The sequence below is a fragment of the Dasypus novemcinctus genome, chromosome 4 (genome assembly GCF_030445035.2).
Source record: "Dasypus novemcinctus isolate mDasNov1 chromosome 4, mDasNov1.1.hap2, whole genome shotgun sequence".
NCBI classification, from domain to species: Eukaryota; Metazoa; Chordata; class Mammalia; order Cingulata; family Dasypodidae; genus Dasypus; species Dasypus novemcinctus.
This window is the reverse complement of record NC_080676.1, coordinates 10,896,080-10,920,039: the sequence shown is the minus strand read 5'-3', so window position 1 is coordinate 10,920,039 and position 23,960 is coordinate 10,896,080. Positions and strand designations below refer to the sequence as shown.

Genomic DNA, 23,960 nt, shown 5'->3' with positions numbered 1-23,960 from the left:
TACCATCTTGAATATTCTTGTACTTGTATCTTTGTGCACATTTATGATTATTTCTCAAATAAATTTCCAAAAGTAGAAATCCTGGGTCAAACATATACACATTTCAATTTTTTTTAAGATTCATTTATTTTTTAAAATTTTATTTCTCTCCCCTCCCCTGCCCCAGTTGTCTGCTTTGTGTGCCCGTTCGCTGTGTGTTCTTCAGTATCCACTTATATTCTTGTCAGCGGCACCAGGAATCTGTGTCTCTTTTTGTTGCATCATCTTGCTGCATCAACTCTCCGTGTGTGCAGCACCACTCCTGGGCTGGCTGCACTTTTTTCGTGCAGGGTGGCCCTCCTTACAGGAGCACTCCTTGCGCATGGGGCTCCCCTATGCGGGGGACACCCCTGCGTGACACAGCACTTGTACGCATCAGCACTGCGGGTGGGCCAGCTCATGACACGGGTCAGGAGGCCCAGGGTTTGAACTCTGGTCCTCTCAAGTGGTGGGCAGATTCTCAATCTGTTGAGCCAAATTCACTCCCCATTTCAAATTTCGATATGTATTTTCTATTAGTTACAGATTTATATTCCCAACCCAGACGACTGGGTGTAAATCCCATCTCTCTTTTCTAGCACTTTTCTGTAAAATGGGGATACTAAATATTTACCTGATAGAGTTGTTAGGAAAATTAAGTGAGAAAATAAATATAAATGTTTAGCCCAATGTTTAGCATCTAACAAGTACTTTATAAATATCAGCTATTAAAGCTATAACATATGAAAATAACAATTCCGCAAAACCTTGCCCAATACTGAATAATGTCAGTCTTTTTAAACTGTTGGGGGTATGATTTTAATTGGAAATTTTTTGATGTTGAGCATCTTTTCATAGGTTGATTATACTTCTGTGTCTTCTTTTCTGAATTGCATTGTATTTTCTAAGCCCATTTTAAATATTTCCTATCTTTTCAAACTATTTTTGAGAATTCTTTGTATATTAGGGATATTAACTCTGTCCTAATTTGCCAGCATTTCCCTACATTTTGTCATTTCCAATTGAACTTTATGGCATTTTTTTTAGCCCTAAAATTAAAAAATACATTTCTAGAAAGCCAATGCCCCCCCACCCGAAGATTACTAAAATATTTGTGTATCATTTCTTTATATATGTGTGTGTGTTTATACTCTTCACTTTAAATTTTTACCTCTTTGGGGATTTATTTTATTTTAAGGTTAAGTGCAATTTTGTTTTGTTCCCAAAGGGCTAGCTAGCTGCCCTCATGCCTTTCTTTCACTCATTTGAAGTACTTTCCTTATTTACTAAATTTTCATAATACTTGGGACTATTTCCTGACTATTTGATTCACTCAGATGATCTGTTCTGTAGTTTTTAAAATTGTTTTGATTTGAATCATGTTTGTTATGAATTAAATCAAGTCTGCCACAAAGACACGTCCAAGCCCTAACCCCCAATCTAACCCACAAGATTGAACTTTGAACTGGATCTTCAAAGATCCAGTTAAGATGAGGCCAAACTGAATCAAGGTGGGCCTTAATCCGAAATGACTGGAGCCCTGGTAAGCAAAGGAAATTTAGACACAGTAGGAGGAATCAGAAGGAGACAGATGGCCATGTGGTAGAGGCAGAAACCGAGTTATGGTTTGTCAGCAAGCTACCACCACAATGCCACAGGATGTTGGAAAAAGCACAGCCTGCTGATACCTTGATGCTAGACTTTTAGACTCTACAAGTGAGAGGCAATAAATTCCTGTTGTTAAAGGCAACCAGTCTATGGTATTTATTGTAGAAGCCCTGACAAGCTAAGACAAATGTTGTATAAGGCAAATTTCCCCTTATTACTCTTCTTAATACTTTTCCTGGATTATTGCATGTTTATTTTCCTAGGAAAGCTTTGGGATCATCACATTGGGATTTTGAATGAGGTTTTCAGATTTCTTGAAACAAAAAGTGTGTTTAAATGTGTTTTTAAAGATCACATAAGATCAGTTATCATGTCAGTTGAGCCTATTATATCGAATGCAACTTTTAAAATTTTTCATGTGATGCCTAGTACAATATTTTATACCTGGGTGTTTTATAAATATATTTCGAGGTGTTCACTGATTCAAAGCCCAAAACTTTTCACCCCAAATACTGAAAAGAAAGGCATGCCATTTTCTCAATAATAGGAACATGTATTGCTATATGTATATTGCTTGAATTGCTATTTCAGAGGTGATTTTCTTCATTAGGTTTATAAAAGGAAGTCACATTATATTTTTATGTTTGAAAAATTCAAAGTAATTTTATTTAATTAGTATGTAAGTCAGACTATTCTAAAAGTCTTTGATTACACTAGATATTAAAACTATTATTCCCATTTCTGTTTCTTGTGAGTGTATATTTCTTTCAGTAGCATTTCCCTTACTTGATCACTAACATTTAAATAGAGGAAAAATAAAAGTCTACAGGTAAATGAGAACCAGAGGAATTAAGATTTTTTTTACAAAAGTAGATGCCTTTAATCAAGATTTAGAAATCATTTAATCCACATTTCAAAAACATGAAATCTGTTAGTTTCCAAGGCTACCTAAATTTAAATTAATATAACCAAATCAATAACACTGTTTCAGTTAAACCAAATATATAATAAGACTTAAAATCATTTGCAAAACCTCTCAATGACCATGTATAAGCTACCTTTTGATATAAATGGGTATTATGTTACCTATTTTATACAGGAAATTGGGTCTTTGGCAAAGTCGAATGTCAAATAGTCAGAAGAAAAGAAACTAATGTTTTGAGAATCAAATGAACCAAGTGCTTCACTTGATGTTTTCCCAGGTTATCTTATTTTAAATAAGTAGATAATTTCCCAACAGTAAATTTGTTCAGCCATTGTTGCATTAACTACACAATCTGTCTCTAGATATATATATATATTTTTTTTTTTAACTCAGTTTTGGTAAAATTAGACTGCCCTATATCCTGTTATTATCATTGTCTAATCACTTTTCCTTGCTGCTAAGATATCTATGATTACAGTTAATGATCTTGCACAATTTTCTTTGTGTTTAGATTCCTGAATTTGACAACTTATACCTAGATATGAATGGAATTATACATCAGTGTTCCCATCCTAATGATGACGATGTTCACTTCAGAATTTCAGATGATAAAATCTTTAATGATATTTTTCACTACTTGGAGGTATTGTTTCGCATTATTAAACCTAGGAAAATATTCTTTATGGCCGTTGATGGTGTGGCTCCTCGAGCAAAAATGAACCAACAGCGTGGGAGGCGTTTTAGGTAAAACCTTTATGGTTTATTTTACATTACTATTAAGATTAATAAATTATATTATTTTAAAGGTAATTGATCTAACTCAGTGTATCTTCTGTTCCTGTTTATTTTCTGCTTAAATTTTCCCAGAAATGGGAATATCTCATAATGTCACATTTTTCCAGTCAAGTAAATGAGTCTAAAAATTCATGCACACTGTCATTTTTCAAAGTATATATTAGGTTATATAAAGTCATTCTGTTAGTTATTCTTGGTCACAGGTTTTTCAGATTTCTTATTGGTAATTTGAAAATGTTAGAGTAGAAAAAAGTCCCTCTTATGGCCTACTCTGGGCTGGGAAGTACAACAAACATTTATTGACTGTCTGGACCCAGTATTCCAGATGCTGATGTTGAGTGAACATTAGGTCCAAATTGGACAGAAAAGCAAGTGAGTTTAGAAAGTAATTGATGGACCATGAAAAGAGAAATGAGGGAGATCACTCAAGGTATTATAAGCACCACTGTGTGAGTCTGGAAGTAGTAAAAATAACAGGATGAAAAAAGGTTGAGGACAGGGAAAGGATGTTAAACTTAAGATCCTAGATGTGTGGAATATTTCTGAGTAACAGTGAGATTAGTCTTTGTCCCTGTTTTTGAGTAAATAGAAGTAGAATTAAGAAGGTTGTTAGAATTGAAGGCAAGAAACCCTGTGTTTGATGGGTGATTAGTATAATGAATTCTTTAAACAAAACAGTGTAAAGAAGTGAAAAGCATACTTGATGAGTCAAATGTGCAAATCATCAAGGAAGGTTGAAAAGTGTCTAGAAGAAGGCCAGAAGTGAGAATGGAAAGACAGTGGTAAAATGTACTGATTTAAATGTCAAAAGAGAAAAGATTCTATAAATATTGGAAAGACTGAGCTCCTTGAAGGCAAGAGCCATCTTTACTAACATCTAGATTTTCAAGTACTACCCAAGATTTACTTGCATTGAATGTTTAGGAATTGGATCCTGGAAACTGTATTTTTACCAGACTCCTCTGAGATTTGTTAAACTAGTTTTGTGGAACCACTGGGCTAGAAAACCAAATGTTGAGGAAGAATTAGTCAGGATTCAGTGGCAGTAGCAGAAACCATTCTAGCTTTTTTAAGCAAAGAGAGATATAATATAGGGAATGTTTGGTGCTTATAAAAATCATTGTAAGAAGCAACGGAGTAGGAGTATAGGTGGATCTTTCATAAATGACTTCCAGACCAAAACTACACCACCAGTCACAACTGTTACACATTCAGGAAGGTAAGGAGTTCAGAAGCTCCCACCAGAACAGTTGATTCCAGCAATTTATTCCTCTAGCTGTGATCTAGAAATGAAGAAGTTACAGTCTGAACTGTTGCTCCAAGAATACATCACTTTAGTTTCAATTCAGCAAACATGAAGCCACCAATGCATCTGTTAGCTCCAGAGCCCCAATGCAACTACCAGATCTGCACTGAAAAACACAGATGCCATGTGCCTTGCCTCTCAGCACCTACGAAGCTACTGAATACTGGGACTTCTTCTACCATTGCCAAACATAATAGGTACACACAATCTCAGTGCCTTTATTGTTGTACAGGCACACTTCCACCTTCCAAACCTGACATGGAGGTATGTAATTGATAAAATTTAAATTATGTCCAGAATCCTAGCTGCAGGAAAGCCTGAGAATTTTTTTTCTAGCTTTCTAACCTCTTCAATAAGAGAAGACAAACTTGAAGCGGAATAGCATGGATGTTGAGAGCCAATGCACTATCACTACAACAAGCATTTTCTAAATACTATATTGGCATTGAGTGTCCTATGTTTCCCAGAAATTACCCAGTCAGCTTTTTGTCATTCTCCAGAATGACTGTTTTCTCCATTTATAATTTTTAATTCTTCATCTTTTTCTCATTTCTAAATCTGCCATTTGGCTTTCATCCCCACCATGGGTATGATTCCTTACAAGAGTACAAATAGTATCCTTATGGCTAAATCCAAAGAATAATTCTGTCTTTATCTTACTTCTTTTATCTACAGCATTTAAGAGTGTTGACCATGCCTTCTTTCTTGAACTGTTGCCTTTCCTTGACCTTGTAACCACACTTCCCCTTGGCTTCTTAATTTCCCTGTCATCTTCTCTTCCTCTGCATTTTTTTCATAAATATTGCATATGTTGAGGTTCTGTTTTGGCATCTGGAGGGCCAATGGCTTTAATTACTGTGTGCTGATTACTCCCAAATTTATCTTTCTGGTGGCTCTCTTTCCTGAGCTCCTCTATATCCAGATGTCTGCTAAGTGTCTCCTTTTGGATTATCCCCCCCACCCCCCACCACCACTTCAGGCTTAATAGGTTCAGAACTGAGTTTGTTATCTTCACCTCAAAACTGCCCTCCCTCATATGTTTCCTATTTTGTAAATGTTTCCTATTTTTGTAAACCATGCACCTAGTTGTCTAATCCAGAAGTCCAAGAATAATTTTGGATTTCTCTGACTGCTTCATTCCCTACATCTGAGTCCTATTTTTCCAGTTTCTTAATTTGTCACATGTATTTATTTCTTTTCATGTTTACTGCTACTATCTCAGCCTAGACCACTATTATCTTTCATCTAGATCGCTTCTGTAGCCTTAAACTGGTTTACCTTGTACCTGTCCAAAATATTCTCTATATTACAACTGGACTAAATGTTATAGCTATTTAATTTTCTATTTCCCCACCAGAGTATAGGCTCTGTGATAACGGATATCATATCTCTTTTGTTATACCCCCAGAACTTGTCATATACTAACACTGAATAGTCATTTTTTAAAAGAAGGATGGGGAAAAGAGAGAAAAGAATGACTTCCACTGAGAAGATGATGAATGAGTTGGTACCTTCAGAGTTTTTATTATATTGAAAGAGTTTGGTACAAGAGAAAGGTTAAATATGAAGAAGAGTTTGTTCATCACAGAAATAGATTTCCATAGGCACAGTGGATAGAGCTAGTACAAGCTGTAGAAATTGTATTTAAAGCAGAGCTTCCTAATTTAGTATACCATGTGGCATATGGTGTGCTGCAAATGGTTTCCAGGAGAGACCAGACAAGGATGGGACAAATGTATTCAATCCTAGGTCCATATGACTCTAAAACTCATGTTCTTTCTAGTAAATCCTATTGCCCTGAAAATAAGATGATTTTGGCAAATTGCTGTCATTAATGTTATTAGCCTTTAATTTTACATTTTTAAAGAGGAAACCCAAAGGTTTTATTATTAATATTTATTATTGTATTTTGTATAATATCCTTGGAGGTCAATTTAATATTCTTCTTTCTTGATATCATTAAATATATATAAATAAATCTATAAAGCTGTACTTTTGAATTTGTGTTTCTAGAACCAATTTGCTATATCCTTGTGATAAGAATTACTTTATAATAATCATTTGAAATTATTCTGCATTGATTTTATACTGTTTATAATATTTTGCTTTTATAGTCCTTATCTGGAAAATGTAGTTATTTATATAAATAAAAACAAAATTCTGAAGCTCATCTTTATCAATTTTAATCATTCAAGATGAATATTTTTGATCCTTTAGGATTTCAGATGAAATAGATGAATTAATATTTTCATTATAAAAACATCTAAACAGTTTGTTTTCATTACTTTTTTAAGAAAGTTTGACCTTTTTTTTCCTTAACCTTTAAGGTCAGCAAAGGAGGCAGAAGACAAAATCAAAAAGGCAGTCGAGAAGGGAGAAACTCTTCCTTCAGAAGCCAGATTTGATTCCAACTGTATTACACCAGGTAAATTCACTGAGAGAAAAATTCTGAGATTTACTGTTTAAAATGTAAATCAAAAACTAATTTTTTTTGGAAAAAGTTTTCTTTTCTAGGCTCTTTATTTTGGCCCTAGGTTTTCATTTGCTATATTTTCCCATTTGAGTTTCCTTATATTATAATTTAGTCAGCTTGGTCATAAGTGCTTCTGTATAGACCCACTGTAGGGATTTACCTTACATTGATAAGAATAGCTGTGGTTGGTCAGGACTTTGCAAGATACACAGAATTTCAGAGACCTACGGGGAAATATAAAATCATTCAGTCCTGTTCTTGCCTTTTATTAATATGAAACAGACTCAGTGAGACTGTGACTCACCCAAGTTCATATTGCTAACTTGTAGTGTTCAGGATGAGAAACCCACTCTCCTAGTTCAGAGCTCTCACTACTTTACCTCTCAGAGGCAGTTAAGATTTCTGTGACTATAAGGAAAAATGAATTTATTAATATTATAGGTTTAATTAAATTTTATATGCAGCATCATACTCCATACTTCCTAGGAGCTTTGTCTAACATTGTAATAATCCTTTCCTTTGAAAAAGTCTTAACAGTCTTACTCTCTCATAAATTCTTTATTAACTATGGTAATTTCCCCTTTCATTCTATTCTGTAATCACATGTTGCTTAATTTAATAACCAGTTTATCCTGTTTGTGGTATAAGACTGTATTGCCTTTGACTATTAACCATCTGGTCTTTTCCTAAAATGTCATCACTCTAGACTCAGTTTGCAGATTATTGATAATTATTTTCCAGATTAATATGATTAATCTGATGATGCTGCATGCCTTAAAGAAAAATATCAGAATCCAGCAAAGAGAGGAAATAGAAGATTGAGTTTCATTAGAGGTCCGTCCTTGTGTGAAAATACTTGAAGACAGTAGTAACATTCGTCGACTTTCCCTTTCTGACATTGGCTTTATTCTAGGGTGACCAGTAAAATTAGAAACAGTTGTGATATTTGCTAGGGAAAGGGATAATGAAACTTTTCAGGATAAAGAAAAGAGCTTCTCACCTTCCCTGAAGATCTTATACCTAGCTTTCCCTGGATACCCAGGTCTAATTTTGCATTCTCACTGAGAACTCACTGTTCTGTGTCTCTCAGATGATAATTTTTTAAACGTTTTTATAGGGACTGAATTCATGGCCAGATTACATGAACATCTGAAGTATTTTGTAAACATGAAGATTTCCACAGACAAGTCATGGCAAGGGGTTACCATCTACTTCTCAGGCCATGAGGTTATTGTCTTTTTAAAATTTAAATAATTTTTTTTCTTTTTAATATTCTGAAGCATAGCATATTGTCACTTTTTTTTTAAACATTATATTCAGACTCCCGGAGAAGGAGAGCATAAAATCATGGAATTCATCAGATCCGAGAAAGCAAAGCCAGATCATGATCCAAACACCAGACACTGTCTGTATGGTTTAGATGCTGACTTGGTAGGTATAATGTTTATTGTTATTATAAACTTGTACCATTGTAGTTAGGTATCTAAGAAACTTAGTCTTAGGTAAGAAGTTTTCTGACTATGGCAACAAGTATTGGCGATATGATAAAGATTCCTACTTCAGCCATTACCAGAGTACTAAAACAATTGGACAATGAACTGTTTTGCCATAGTTTGATAAGCAGGTTTCTATAGGGTCTGCAGACCTGACCCACCCTAGCTGTGTGAATACTCTGCTGAGGTAAGTCAAGGGGGCCCTTTTTCCCTCATGCTTAAACACACGATATGAAAACTCCATGACCCAAATAACTTTACTAGGCTTTTATGTTGTTTTAAGTTTTTATTATGGAAGTTTTCAAGCATAAACAAAAGTAAAGAATATAGTATAAATCCCACTTTTGCCCTTCATCCACCTTAACTAATTTTTAATTCCTACCCCTAAACATCTGTCCCCCCGACTAGATATTATATCATTTAATCTATAACTATTATATTTGTCTAAAGAGAAGGATTCTTTTTAAAAACATAACCAGAGTTCCATTATCCCATATAAAACGAAAATGAATAAGAATTCCTTAATATATAAATACAGTTTGTATTCTAATTTCCCTGATTGCTTCATAAATGTTTTATTTTGTGGGTTTTGTTTGTTGATTTGTTTAAATCAGGATTGAAATAAAGTAAACAGTATGTATTACAATTGCTTGATGTGTCTCACTAGACTATTTTTACATTAGAAAATTAACTGATAGTACACTTTTCTAGTTCTTTCTGGGTTTACTTACATTAGAGGTATCATCATCTCCAGAAGTGTCCTAGATTCTTCTGTCACTGAAAAGCTGCTGCCTCTCACTTCCAACCCATTCCCCCATGGCAAAGGGAAACATGCAGGAAAAAAAAGAAGGTTTTTGTGATTGGAGGGGAGAGTTGCGTGGTGGCAGTTAATAAAAGCCATATGAGTCTAAGGTGAACAGTTCTTCCTTTAAAAAGTATACTTCATTCATAACTCACCAAGGATCATATTTTGATATTTGTATATTTAACGTACTGTTTCTTTACTATCCTCAAATAAACATGTTCTCTCTATAAAAATGTTATTAAATTGATTGCTTTGTTAACCTGATACCATAAAAATGGTAGAAACATTTCTCAATCATTTTCTACAGATTATGCTTGGCTTAACAAGTCATGAGGCACATTTCTCTCTTTTAAGAGAAGAAGTTCGGTTTGGTGGCAAAAAAGCGCAAAGGTAAATCATACTTCATTTATGTTGGAAGAAAGAACAAAAATTAAGCCTATTATCTTAAGAGAAGTTAATTTTGTCCCACTATAGAGTCAGAGGAAAAAATTGTAAAGGTAATTTGCCTTTCCCTCACCTCCATTAAAGCATATAGTTGCCTTGTAATTATTTTTGATGACCAGAATATTTTACTCAGTTTGACTTATTTAATTTTACCTGAATAAAGGCAAATTTAGAAGTTAGCAAACTTCAATCTTCAGAAAATTACTTTATCTACTTCAGAACTTGATATGTATGTCTGGCTTTCCTGGGTCATGATTGTATTCTTAGAGAGATGCAGTTCTTTCAGTTTATGTTCTTACTTGTGTTTAAACTTAGAGTATAGGCCAAAGGTCAGGAATAGAGAATTCTATATTAAGCCAAGGAAAGATAAAACTAAGAAGTGGGGAAACGGACTTGGCCCAGTGGTTAGGGCGTCTGTCTACCACATGGGAGGTCCACGGTTCAAACCCCGAACCTCCTGACCCGTGTGGAGCTGGCCCATGCGCAGTGCTGATGCGCGCAAGGAGTGCCGTGCCACACAGGAGTGCCGTGCCACACAGGGGTGTCCCCCACGCAGGGGTGTCCCCCGCGTAGGGGAGCCCCACGCGCAAGGAGTGCGCCCCGTAAGGAGAGCCGCCCAGCACGAAAGAAAGTGCAGCCTGACCAGGAATGGCGCCGCCCACACTTCCCGAGCTGCTGACAACAACAGAAACAGACAAAGAAACAAGACGCAGCAAATAGACACAGAGAACAGACAAGGGGAGGGGAGGGATTAAATAAATATATAAATCTTTGAAAAAAAAAAACCTAAGAAGTGATAGCACTTTACCACTGTAGCCCTGGATGATTCTCCAGTGGTTATAAAAGTATATATTCACTCATTTACTAGTTTTTTTCATGACCAGATTAAATTGGCCAGATACCACAAGTTTCTTACATATACTGTATATTATTTAGGATTTCTTACTTCTGGGTCCTTTTCTGCAGAAAGCATAAAAAGCAATTATTTTGGACTTTATTGTGCTTTTTTTTTTAAAGATTTATTTATTTTTTATTTCACTCCCCTTTCCCCACCACTCCCGTTATCTGCTCTCTGTGTCCATTTGCTGCATGCTCCTCTGTGACCACTTCCATCCTTATCAGCGTCACTGGGAATCTGTGTTTCTTTTTTTTTTGTTGTTGCGTCATCTTGTGTCAGCTCTCTCTGTGTGCAGCGCCATTCCTGGACAGGCTGCACTTTCTTTCGCACTGGGTGGCTCTCCTTATGGGGCACACTCCTTGCGCGTGGGGCTCCCCTACGCAGGGGATAACCCTGCATGGCACTGCACTCCCTGCGCGCATCAGCACTGCACATGGGCCAGCTCCACACAGGTCAAGGAATCCCGGGATTTGAACCGCCGACCTCCCATGTGGTAGGCGGACGCCCTATTCACTAGGCCAAGTTCACTTCCCTTTATTGTGTTTTTATCTATTATAATAACAATTATATTTATTTTCTTTATTTGCCATTACAGCTTTCATATAAATTACATACCAACTTATAATGGTAACTTTGATTTTAAGCTTTGATACATGTTAAACTTGGAATTAGAAATATAATTAACTCTATCTTGATCATCTGACTGATTTACAGGGTATGTGCACCAGAAGAAACCACATTTCACCTTTTACACTTGTCTTTAATGAGAGAGTATATTGACTATGAGTTTTCAGTATTAAAAGTAAGTATTAGTATAGCATGGACCAAGATTTGTAATCCCAAATTTCCATAGGATTTGACATTTTCTCCATTTTGCCATAGGACAAGGTGTCATTTAAATATGATATTGAAAAGATAATAGATGATTGGATTTTGATGGGATTTCTTGTTGGCAATGATTTTATTCCTCATCTACCTCATTTGCATATTAATCATGATGCACTGCCCCTTCTTTATGGAACATATATTACCATCCTGCCAGAACTTGGGGGTAAGAAAAACTTAACAATATTCATTTGAGGTTACTTTTAATTTAGCATTAGGCTACTTTAAAAGTGTCACTCAGTTCATTAGATTATTGCATGCATAACTAAAATAGAAAATTTGAAGTTTTTTTAAACCAAAATGCCAAGTTCTTAGGTAATTTTCAGCAGTTCACAAAAACTGGAAGTAACCAGAATTAAGCATCCTCACTTATTGGTACCTGACTAATCTTTGCCCTTAATCTTCTAAGAAAATCAGCAGAAGTTATTGACTTAACTTCGCTCCTTTCATAGTTAAGCATAGAAATTCAATTTTTCTGAATGGATAAGCACCAGAATATTTAATATGAAGAAAAGCTTTTCAATTAAAATGAAATTGGCCAACAAATATGATACTTTAGGAGGAAATTTGTAACAGTTATAAAGTAGAATTAAAACAGACAACAGAGTAGCAGGGAGTTAGTCCTTTTCTTAAGTTATTTTATCAAATTGAATGATCTAGATATGTTCCAAAAACATTACTTTAATTAACTTAGAAAATATTGGTGGATGTGACAACAAATTAACAAATTATTATTATGTTAACATGGAATTTATTTTCTTTTGCTTCAGTACTTACATGTTATATATTATGGCAACATAAACTTCAAGAAAACAGGGCCAGTTACAATACAACACTACATGGGTTTTTTTTTAATTAGGAAAATTTCAACGTTGAACATTTTGTGGAAAGAATTTTGTAGAATTATTTAGAAAATAGTAATGACAGCTTTTAGTACACATTTAGGTTTTGTTCTTTTTAGGTTATATTAATGAAAGTGGTCATCTCAACTTACCTCGATTTGAGAAGTACCTTGTGAAGCTATCAGATGTAAGTAACTAGAAGTTTTTCTTTTCCTGCCCCAAGACAGCTGTTAATAGTCTATAACAATCTGCATAATCATGAAGGAAATGTTTTTATCGTCTACTCCAATTACTTTATATAAATAATTTTGCCTAAATTATTTTTATTTGCCTTTATTTCCTTTAAATTTTCAATGTAATAGCAGAGGTACCCATGTGTGTAAAAAAAAGTAACATTTCCTCATAGCTAATACCCCACAAGTAATCACTGTTAAAAGTTTGATTTATATGCTTCCAGAGATACTTAAGTTATTTTAAAATAAATTTAAATATTCCTATACAGTTTGATCGTGAGCACTTCAGTGAAGTTTTTGTGGACCTAAAGTGGTTTGAAAGCAAAGTTGGTAATAAGTACCTCAATGAAGCAGCAGGTATTGCAGCAGAAGAAGCCAAGAACTACAAAGAAAAGAAAAAATCAAAGGTATGACTTTTTTAGGTATCCTTTCATTTTTTTAGCTAGAAAGGTAAAATAGTTATACCTTGCTTCTTATTTTCCTTCTTATGATTTTTGGGGGTTGCTTCATTTCTTTTTTTTTTTTTTTTTTTTTTTTAAAGATTATTTAATAATGTGAAAATGCACAAAATAATAATGTTAAGATAAAGAGATTATGGTCTAATTTTTAACAATAGCGAGGAAAAAACATTAGGAAGTACTTCACATTTATACAATTAGATCAAATTATGAGAATGTAAATAATTTACATTTTTTCCTTCATACCTTTCCATACTTTGCAAATTCTCCAAAATTATTTTGTAATGAGATACACTTCACAAACTTCAAAATCTTCAAACCCTGAAAGAAACTTTCTAGAAATTGCTTTCTCCCCAACATGAATACATATTACCAAATATTTTCCAATTTAGGTGCATCCCTACTATTCTTAAGGATTCTTCCCATGTAAAGGAATTCCAGAGTTTCCTATGTTTCCCCATTATTTCTGAGAAAACCACTTAACCTTTCCATTTATTGAAAAACACAAACTTACCTCATGATAAGTGAGTGATTGAGAACATAACCTGGTTTCTAGAGGTAAACCACCAACTGAGGAAATGAAGGAGAGAGATAGACTGGATAAGTCTTTCTTTATTGGAAATTTTCTCTTCAAGAAACACAGCAGCTGCAGAATAGGGACAAAGTGTCTACTAGGTTGAGTGTGATTAGAAAATAATAATTGTTGAGTTTTTTTATGTGACTGAAACTGTATCAGACTTCAAATGTTTAAAGAGGGACTGTGATGGAAACGGACTTTGGCCCAGTGGTTAGGGCGTCCGTCTACCACATGGGAGGTCCTCGATTCAAGCCCCTGGCCTCCTTGACCCGTGTGGAGCTGGCCATGCGCAGTGCTGATGCGCGCAAGGAGTGCCGCGCCACGCAAGGGTGTCCCCCGCGTGGGGGAGCCCCACGCGCAAGGAGTGCGCCCGTGAGGAGAGCCGCCCAGCGTGAAAAGAAAGTGCAGCCTGCCCAGGAATGGCGCCGCCCACACTTCCCGTGCCGCTGACCACAACAGAAGCGGACAAAGAAACAAGACGCAGCAAATGGACACCAAGAACAGACAACCAGGGGAGGGGGGGAAATTAAATAAATAAATCTTTGAAAAAAAAAAAAAAAAAAAAGAGGGACTGCGATCCACTTACAGACCTTCAGTTCCAAACAAGTCAAGATATATCTACTGAACCCCAATTATGGGCCTGACATAGGCATGGGGTAGAAATGCCTTTCATTTGCTTAAAACTATCAGAAATAACTATGTTTTAATTAAAATTATGTAAATGCAACTATGACAGTTAAGGTTCAAAGAAACAATTCACAAAATTAAACATGAATAAACAATTTTCCAAATCCTCTTTATTCTGACAATTAATGCTTCATTTCATTTTCATTTCTTCTCTATGATCGTTTTTCAATTGTTTTGGTTTCTTTTTCTCTGTTAGGTCCTGTCATTTACATTGATATTTAAAATAAGTTTCTTATTTTTACCACAAAGAAGAACATGGTGCTTACTTTTCCATTCTATTAATAAGTGTGGAAAACATTTAGAAATATAAGAGCTCAATAGGTATATATAGTTTAAAAACACATTATTTAAAAACAATGACTTAGTTTTTGAAATGTGGACATTTAAAGCATATGTTATAAGACATTAACCAGACCCGTCAGTTTTCTATAGAAATGATTTACATATCAAATTTTATATAAAGTACAGGTGTAGACTTGTTAAAGAGTAATTAATAGGACAATAATTAATGCTAGTGCTTAGTAAATAAATTATAGATCAGCTAGACTATGCTAGTGTCCTGTAAAACTTCTCTAATGATCTAAAGATTGTCTCATTTTTGTTAAGTTGAAAATAAACCTCTTCTGAAATTTTTTTCAGCCTATCTATAATTATTGGATTCTGGTGAAATTGATGAGTTTCCTGCACTGTTCTTACTGTACTGATTTTATTTAAGTCCAGGCCTAATAACTTACTCCAGGAGGACCAACTATCTTCTTTTCCTCTACTTTGGTTCTTCTAATTGTTTAGCTCTTCCTCAGTGGAACTTAGCAGCAGTCAGCCTACATTCTACTGTATGTTTTTTCTCTTAAAAAATAGACTCTGCAACTTTTGGGGAATCCTTACTTACAAAACATACATGTGAGTAACTCTCAGCTCCTCCACCTTGGCTCAGTCTTTAGATGTCCTGAGTCTTCTAGTCATATGTGATTAACTTTGGAGACACTGATGAAATGAAAAGAGCAGGGGGAATAGCCCAGGCAGTGAAAGTTTTCAGAAGAAAAGGAAATAGAGATAAGGGAACAGGGAAGAATTAATGATAATCACTGGCAATAGATAACCAGAAAAGAGAGAAGTTCTAGAAAGACCGATATGTCAAAGGAGAAAAAACATATGGACAGAATAAAAGGTTGTGATAAAATAGAACTAGAGAAAAGCAAATGGGTTGCATCTAAGTGAAATGAAGATGTGGAGGATAGGTAACAGTTATAAGAATGATAAGATTCTAAGATACAGAAAATAGGTAATATTTATAGCAATTTAACTCAAGCATAAACAAATAAAAACTGTGTTAACAGTAGCCCAGAATTTGACTTATAAAAGTTTTGAATTGACAAATGTTGAATAATTTTATCTACTTTTCTGTACATAAATTGAATATTCTTGAAGTATTTTTTTCTTGGAATACATGTTTATTTAAATGATGAGATTTAATTATTAGATATATTTTAGAGGCTTGTATGTTACATTCTAAGTCATAAAAATGTATAGCTTTAGAAAACAGGTGATCTAAAACCAAAAACTTTACACGATTTGAGAATTATTTTTTAAATGAGCTTCTGCAGTGTCACTTAAAGATCATATCATTTTATTTTAAATATTTTTTAAAATCTCTCTGTTAAACTCACTTTGAAATATAACTTCCCATTAATTTTATAACAATAATTGTTATAGGCTCAGGAAAACACCATATGTTGGGCTGCTTTAGACAAAAATGAAGATGAAGTGGTAACTTCTAAGGGTAAGTATAAACTATATATATATTGATATATGTTATTTCTTTTTTTTTTAAAAAAAAAAGATTTATTTATTTATTTAATTCCCCCCCCTCCCCTGGTTGTCTCTTCTTGGTGTCTATTTGCTGCATCTTGTTTCTTTGTCGCTTCTGTTGTGGTCAGCGGCACGGGAAGTGTGGGCGGCGCCATTCCTGGGCAGGCTGCTCTTTCTTTTCACCGCTCACGGGCGCACTCCTTGCGCGTAGGGCTCCCCCACGCTGGGGACACCCTTGCGTGGCACGGCACTCCTTGCGCGCATCAGCACTGCGCATGGCCAGCTCCACACGGCTCAAGGAGGACCAGGGTTTGAACCGCGGACCTCCCATATGGTAGACGGACGCCCTAACCACTGGGCCAAAGTCCGTTTCCCAATATATGTTATTTCTTTGACAGACTACTTGTTAAACCTTTCCTTTGTTAGTACTAATCAGTAATGTTGGATCGTTTACTTTGATGTGTATTTCTCAAAGCATTCGGTGGAAAAACAGGATATTCATATTTGTCAGTTACTAACTTTCTGGCTTTTTCCCCAGATAATTTAGAAGATGAGACTGAAGATGATGACCTATTTGAAACTGAGTTTAGACAATATAAAAGAACATATTACATGACGAAGATGGGGGTTGATGTAGTGTCTGAGTACGTTTTTGCTAATGCTTTCTCTTTAAAGTAGAGAAAATTAGATTATCAAGTTCCTCAGAAAACAACATAATACTGATTGTAAGGAATCGAGAGAGAAGAATTTTTTGGTTTCATAAACTTTTATCGATCTTTCAACTAGAATGGTTTTAGAGAAGATGGTATTAATTCTGATGTTACATTCCTGTAATAAAAATTATCAAATAGAAAATCGTTTGTTTTTTGCCTCCCATCTTTTAAAACTCATATCAGAATTTACCTCAAAGGCCACCTGACTCATCCCTAGATAATACCTAGTCCAGAGGTTCCTTAAGAACTGACTCTGGAATGTGGTTTTCAATTTATTTTTTAATTGCACATCACATTATGAAGTACTTATGTTTGTGTTTTGTTTATTTTTAACAAACACTTACAATGCCAAGCAGTATTCTAAGCACTTTTAAAATATTAACTTATTTAAGTATCATAACAATCCTTTGAGATGAGGGGAATTATTTTACAGCTGAGGAAATTAAGGAATTTTGAGTTAGGTGACTTGCCCAAGGCTACTGAGTAGCCAGGCATTCTAGCTCCAGAGTCCATGCTCTTAAATGCTAGATGAACCTGCTTCTCTGTGAGTGAAATAAGAGTTTCATGAAATGCTACTTGTATGTACATATTTTATATCCTGTTTTTGTTATATTTTTAATAATAAAACACCAGCATTAGCTCTACTTTAGGATCTACTCAAGGATAGTCCAAGCTTTTAGACCTTGTTCTATGAAATGTATACTCTCAGACTGTTTTTCATCCTTTACATAATCCTTCTGAGAGTCATACAAGAATGATAGAAATTCTAGTACATTTCACCAGCTGATTTGAAGCTTTGTCAAGTGCCATTAGCATGCAAAACTTTTGAGACTTGAGAAATTAAATAAAGTATTTATACTTCTAATCCTTTATTCCTTCTTATAGTTCCTTGATTCCAATCATATAAAACTGTAGTACCTATGGTTGATCTTCCTCCTTGATTTCCTCCTGTTCTTCTCTCAGATTTTTTTCTCCCAGATAAAGAAAATTCACATTCCCTTCTTTTATCCCACCCCAGCCATTTAAGGGCATGGTAATGATACTTTATAAAAGGCTTCATTGTCTAAATGCTCAAACTTTAAGACAAGGGCATAGTACACTAGCTGAGTAAATATGCCTGGAAGTTTAAGTACTCTGATACTCAGTTTAGGAAATCTTTGAGGCAGACCTTTAATCTGACAAGATAATGTTTTTTAAAAAGAATATTTTAGAATTTTCCTGATTACAATTTTCAGCTAACTTATTCATTAAATAAAAGATACGTGAAGCAAAATGTGATCAGTATCAGCAATTATCATGCCCTAGAGACACTGGCATGTCTTCAAAAAATAATGTTATATTAAAAATGTTTTTTTCTATTTTCAGTGACTTTCTGGCTGATCAAGCTGCATGTTATGTTCAGGCAATACAGTGGATTTTGCATTATTACTATCATGGAGTTCAGTCCTGGAGCTGGTGAGGAAATGAAAACAAAAATAAAGTTGTGTCTTTTTATAATGGTATATTCTACTATAATCTCATTTGGAGATATTCTTTCCTTTTATTTCTGTTTATGGTAATATTTCAAAAAAGATATAGATATAGGCAAATTTAAATGAAATACCAATAATCTCTTCTTACATGAAAATTCTTAAAAAGACTTTGTCTAACAAAAATATTTACAGCCCTAGTAGGTGGCCCATAATAAAAGTTCTTTGTTAATCTACAAATTAAAGTTCCACATCAAGATGAGTCAAATATGGCAGAATCTTGATAATTATTGTGTCTGAGTGATGGTTATGTAGTGGTGTCCATTATACTCTCCTATCTGCCTTATTATGTGTTTGAAAATTTCAATAATAAGTTTTTAAGAAATTTCAATAGTAAGTTTTTAAGAAAATTTCTCTATCATGAATATTGTGGAATATTAGGATGGTCAGAGGACGAAGAAAGTGGCAGGATGTTCATTAATTCCTTTGACCAAAAATAGTAGTAATCCTTCATTTCTCTCATCTCCTATTCCAGCAAATCCATCTACTTTTCCAAACCATCTACCAAAATAGAAAAATTACAACCCCAAAAATGATTTCAAGGAAAGTAGAAACTCTTAGATTATGACATAGCTTGTTTTGTGTTCTATGGTTTTATTTTCAAAGCATTTCTGCTAGATTTTGTTTCAGAACCCCATTAGCAAAACAAACTAATAGCAAAATAATAAATGTGGTTTTAATTATGATTTCATTTACTAGTAGCCCTTTAAAAAAATCTTTTAAAAAACATCAGGAACCCTATGAAGATCAATCTAATGGAAAAAAATCCTTGATTTGCCATTTTTTAAGTTATTCCTATTTTATTAACAGGCAATAAAGCCAGGCATTTGATTAGCATTTTCTCTTATAATCCTCACAACTATAGAAGATATGTATTGTTTTCTCTCTTATACAAGTGAAGAAATGAAAATTGAGGCTCAGAGACATTAAATAATCTTCCCAAGATTATAAAGCCAAGAATCAAGTCCAAGCCCATCTGATTCCAAAGTCTATTTATTTTCCATTATAATTCACACCATTCTGCTTCTTATACTTCCTATTCTTTTGAAATCTCTGTCATAATTATGGAATATAAAAATACTAATTTTTTTTAGTCCTTAGTCAAAAACGTTAAGAACATACTGATATTTTAAAATTGTGTGTTTGTAAAAATATTTATACCTGTAGTCAAAGATGAGAAGGCATTAAATAAAAACAAAAATAAATTGCTATTTATGATTGATACATTATATGATTTAAGTCTTATCACAAATACAGTAACATATGTAGTAATTCGAAGATAAAAGTTCTTAGAGCTAAGCAGTAACAGCCATGTGGGCTTACACTTATTGAAAGAACTGATTAGAACTTTTTCAGAACATTTACCTGTTCCCAGCCCCTTGCTTCGAAAGCCCAAATCCAAGTGACTTAGATGAAACCCTTTCTTCAACTTCATTTTTTCTGTTCAATCTCTTGATTGAAAGATTCACAATCAACAGTTTGGGAATTAAAAGAAACACATTACATGTCAATGACATGATACATTGCAATTTTCAAAATGTAAAACTGCTATTTAAAATTAAGGAGATAGGATCGTTGTTACTGTCACGCAACCTAAATTTTCCAACACTGGTGTATTATATTCTTGTGCTAGAATTATGAGTGATCATTTTTTCCTTTAAAATTGTTGCTATGTGTTATTAAAATACAGAAAAAGGTTCATACTTAATATTGACCATTTCACAAAATTGCCAGTTGTTTAAAATTCAATTCTGTTTTTTAGGTATTACCCTTATCATTATGCACCTTTCCTATCTGATATTCGCAACATCAGTACACTCAAAATCCATTTTGAACTAGGAAAACCTTTTAAGCCATTTGAACAGCTTCTTGCAGTACTTCCAGCAGCTAGCAAAAATTTACTTCCTGCATGCTACCAGGTGGGTTTTACAATTGAATGTTTGTGTGTCCTTTTTGAAATTTAGGAGCCCTTCTTCCGATCTTAGAAGTATAGTACCTAAATTTATTAAGTAGAGAAATATACTTATTTTCAGTTCAAATACAGTATTTCTTTAACAAGTCCCTTGAGAAATAATTCCTTATTTAAAGTTATCTTTGTTTTAAAAGTATAAACTAACTCCATAAACCATTCAAGGCCTAACCTTTATAGTACCTTGAAGTGCATCTTCAATTTGTATCTATGGTACAAAAAGTAAACTGAAACAGACAAAATCTAAAGCTGTACATATTTTTTAATATTTACAGATTTGTTCCTTTTCTGTGTTACCCTTCTACCTATTGGAGTAGGGATGGTTCTAATGACTCATTTTTCTCAACTCAGTGTGTATTTTGGGTTTTAAGCATTTCATTTATCAAATTGTGGAATGAAAGACTTTTCTGTGGTTAACATATTTCACTTAGGAGGAGGAAGATACTTCAGAGGTGGTGGGGTCACCAAATTATACTAAGCCTACTAAGCTGATTCTGAAGGAAAACTTCATTTAGTTTTCTGTGGTATCAATCTGTTCTTCTAATTCCATGGTATGATCCCAGGATTTAAGTACACAACACCCTTTGCTGCTTGAACAATGTCAGACTCCTTCTGCATCTTCCTGAACCTTAACCTATCCTTAATCCTGACCTCTGACTTCCCTTTCTTCATAAGTTTCTTAGATGCTTTTTTCCTGCTTTCAGATACGTTAAGGGTTGATAATCACTCTGTACCAGTACGACCATGCAGGTATTTTACAGCCCATCTGTTTTGATTGCTTAGTGCCCATACCATACGGGTTATTAAATATTTTGAGTACAACCCCTGGGAATATGCTGTTTTATTCTTTTGAAAATTTTATAGCATAATCTTCCATATTCATATCCTAGACGAAATTCTAATGCTTTCTTTGTATATAGCTGTTATAAAATCTCTAGTAATTATGGGTCTCATTGTAGTGTTTCTCTTTGATAATAGTGGTGAAGTGATTCTTTGATTTTAGGATTTTTTTTCTTCTTAAGTTGTCTTGGATAACAATATAATTCTTAATAGGATAAATTGATTTGAAGGACATGAAGGTAAATTTTTAATTTAATTTTTAAAATTGAAGACTTTAGAAATCTATGAAATGTACTGAAATGAAGTCTGAATGGGAAAATAGAATTTAGGTATGGGTTTTATAGAGTTGAAAAGACAATAAAAAATAAAATGATGAATTTGAAGTTCAAAGTAAATATGGTTTTTCTAAGTAACTAGGTCAGCTGCAATGAAATTAGAAGTCTATAGTTGAAAATCAAAATAGTCATATTGTAGCAAATCTAAAATGTAAGAATTTAGTTTGTTTTAGAAACTAACATTTAAGGAAATATTATAAATACAGTAACAAAAATCTATATTTATTTACATTCTTACACTTCTGTTACACTATTTTATATTTTCACAGCATTTGATGACAAGTGAAGACTCACCAATTATAGGATATTATCCACCTGATTTTAAAACAGACCTAAATGGGAAACAACAGGAATGGGAAGCTGTGGTATTAATACCTTTTATTGATGAGGTCAGTGCATGAAATAATTATATATACACATATATTCTTCATCAGAGATTATTTCACATAACTTTAATCACCTTTTATGTTCTGTTCATGAGATTAAACAACTTGCTTCATCATTATATGCACCAAAACATGTAGGCACACTAATTATAGGAGAACTAGATTGACTTTATTTAAAAAGCATTAGTACATATATAATTTGTCACCCTTTTTATTTCCTTCATTTAGCTTAGTTTGGCTTTAACCTGCTTCTTTTCTTAGCTTCTTAAGGTGGTGACTTAGATAATTTATTCTAAACCTTTAAAATTATGACGTAATGTAAAACACAACGTATCAAGATCTGGATGACGCAACTAATGGGAAACATGTAGTTCAAAATGCTTATATTAAATGAGCAAAAGGTTTAGAATAAAAAGGGTGACAAATTATATATGTACTAATACTTTTTAGAAAAATAAGACAGGAAAAGGTGGTATTCGTTAGGTTTTAACTGACTGGAGCAGTTCCTTGTAATAACAATTTGTATAGTAAGGAAATAAAACACTAAATGTGTATTCAGTTTAAATGGTTATGTATTTTTTAATTACCAAGAAAAATAAACAACTTTGTACATTTAAAGATTTTTTTTTCAATAGCTTGTTGTCTTCAATCTCTTAATGTGGAACTTAACCCTTAACTAAAAAAAGAAGTTGACAAAAACAACCTTCTAGCACAAACACTTTTTTAATGGATGGATGGCAGGATCTAAAGGCTGTCTGTGCTTACATTCTTTTTTTTTTGCATTCAATGATAACTTTTATTTCTGATATCTACAAAACAATATCAAAATATTTAATATTTTTATAAAATCTTTATTTTTTTTTTTAAAAAGAATGTAAATGCAGACAGTCTTTAGATCCTTCAGATATTAAAAGAATAAAGAGTATCATGGACAATTTTACATCAATAATTCAACATATTTCTCTAAAGACACAATTAACAAAACAGAGAAGAGAAACATGGAATCTGAATAGTGTATATCTTTTAAAGAAATTTAATTCATAATTAAAAACCTTTCCACAGAGAAAATTCTAGGCCCAGATGTCTTCACTTGTAAATTGTATCAAACATATAAGGAAGAATTAATACCAATCTTAAAGAAACTTTCTGAAAATAAAAGAGAAGGAATCACCAGCTCATTTTATTTTATTTTATTTTTTTAAAGATTTTTTTATTTATTTCTCTCCCCTTTCCCTCCCCTCCCCCCAGTTGTCTGCTCTCTGTGTCCATTTACTGTGTTATTCTGTGACCGCTTCTATCCTTATCAGCAGCACCAGGAATCTGTGTTTCTTTTTGTTGCGTCATCTTGCTGCGTCAGTACTCCATGTGTGCGGCACCATTCCTGGGCAGGCTGCACTTTCTTTCACGCTGGGTGGCTCTCCTTACAGGGCGCGCTCCTTGCACGTGGGGCTCCCCTGCGCCGGGGACACCCCTGCGTGGCACAGCACTCCTTGCGTGCATCAGCACTGCGCGTGGGCCAGCTCCACACGGGTCAAGGAGGCCCGGGGTTTGAACCGCGGACCTCCCATGTGGTAGGCGGATGCCCTATCCATTGGGCCAAGTCTGCTTCCCTACATTTTCAATTTGTAGCTCCATTTTTTATTCCTTTAGGATTTAAAAGGCAAATGCATGGAATGTAATGATAAATCAGTGGTTTTGGATTCATGATATATAACTATGTTCTTTGTGGAAACTATATAAAGGTGTGGGGACTAAAGGCTTTAGGAACATAGTTTATGTGTACTATCGAAGTTAAGTTGTTATCAAAGCAAGCAAGATTGTTATAAATTTAGGATATGAAATTTAAGCCCCATGGTAAGAAAAAGAATGTATCAGAGAATATGCGCTCTCATAGAGACTGAGAGTAGAGTACAGGCTACGAGGCATGGGGAC

General features: G+C 34.1%; 1 protein-coding gene across 6 annotated transcripts in view; it reads left to right on the top strand.

Annotated features, from left to right (window-relative positions):
• XRN1 (5'-3' exoribonuclease 1) overlaps positions 1 to 23,960 on the top strand; it is a 132,523-nt gene that overhangs the window by 13,850 nt on the left and 94,713 nt on the right. For all 6 annotated transcript variants that reach the window (XM_058295101.2, XM_058295102.2, XM_071214556.1 and 3 more), the window contains exons 2-15: positions 3,063 to 3,295; positions 6,980 to 7,077; positions 8,243 to 8,352; positions 8,446 to 8,556; positions 9,731 to 9,813; positions 11,480 to 11,567; positions 11,648 to 11,816; positions 12,612 to 12,679; positions 12,995 to 13,132; positions 16,161 to 16,227; positions 16,795 to 16,900; positions 18,335 to 18,424; positions 20,261 to 20,417; positions 21,912 to 22,031. In XM_058295101.2, coding sequence (XP_058151084.1) covers positions 3,063 to 3,295; positions 6,980 to 7,077; positions 8,243 to 8,352; positions 8,446 to 8,556; positions 9,731 to 9,813; positions 11,480 to 11,567; positions 11,648 to 11,816; positions 12,612 to 12,679; positions 12,995 to 13,132; positions 16,161 to 16,227; positions 16,795 to 16,900; positions 18,335 to 18,424; positions 20,261 to 20,417; positions 21,912 to 22,031 — 1,638 coding nt within the window. The remainder of the gene's footprint in view (positions 1 to 3,062; positions 3,296 to 6,979; positions 7,078 to 8,242; positions 8,353 to 8,445; positions 8,557 to 9,730; positions 9,814 to 11,479; positions 11,568 to 11,647; positions 11,817 to 12,611; positions 12,680 to 12,994; positions 13,133 to 16,160; positions 16,228 to 16,794; positions 16,901 to 18,334; positions 18,425 to 20,260; positions 20,418 to 21,911; positions 22,032 to 23,960) is intronic.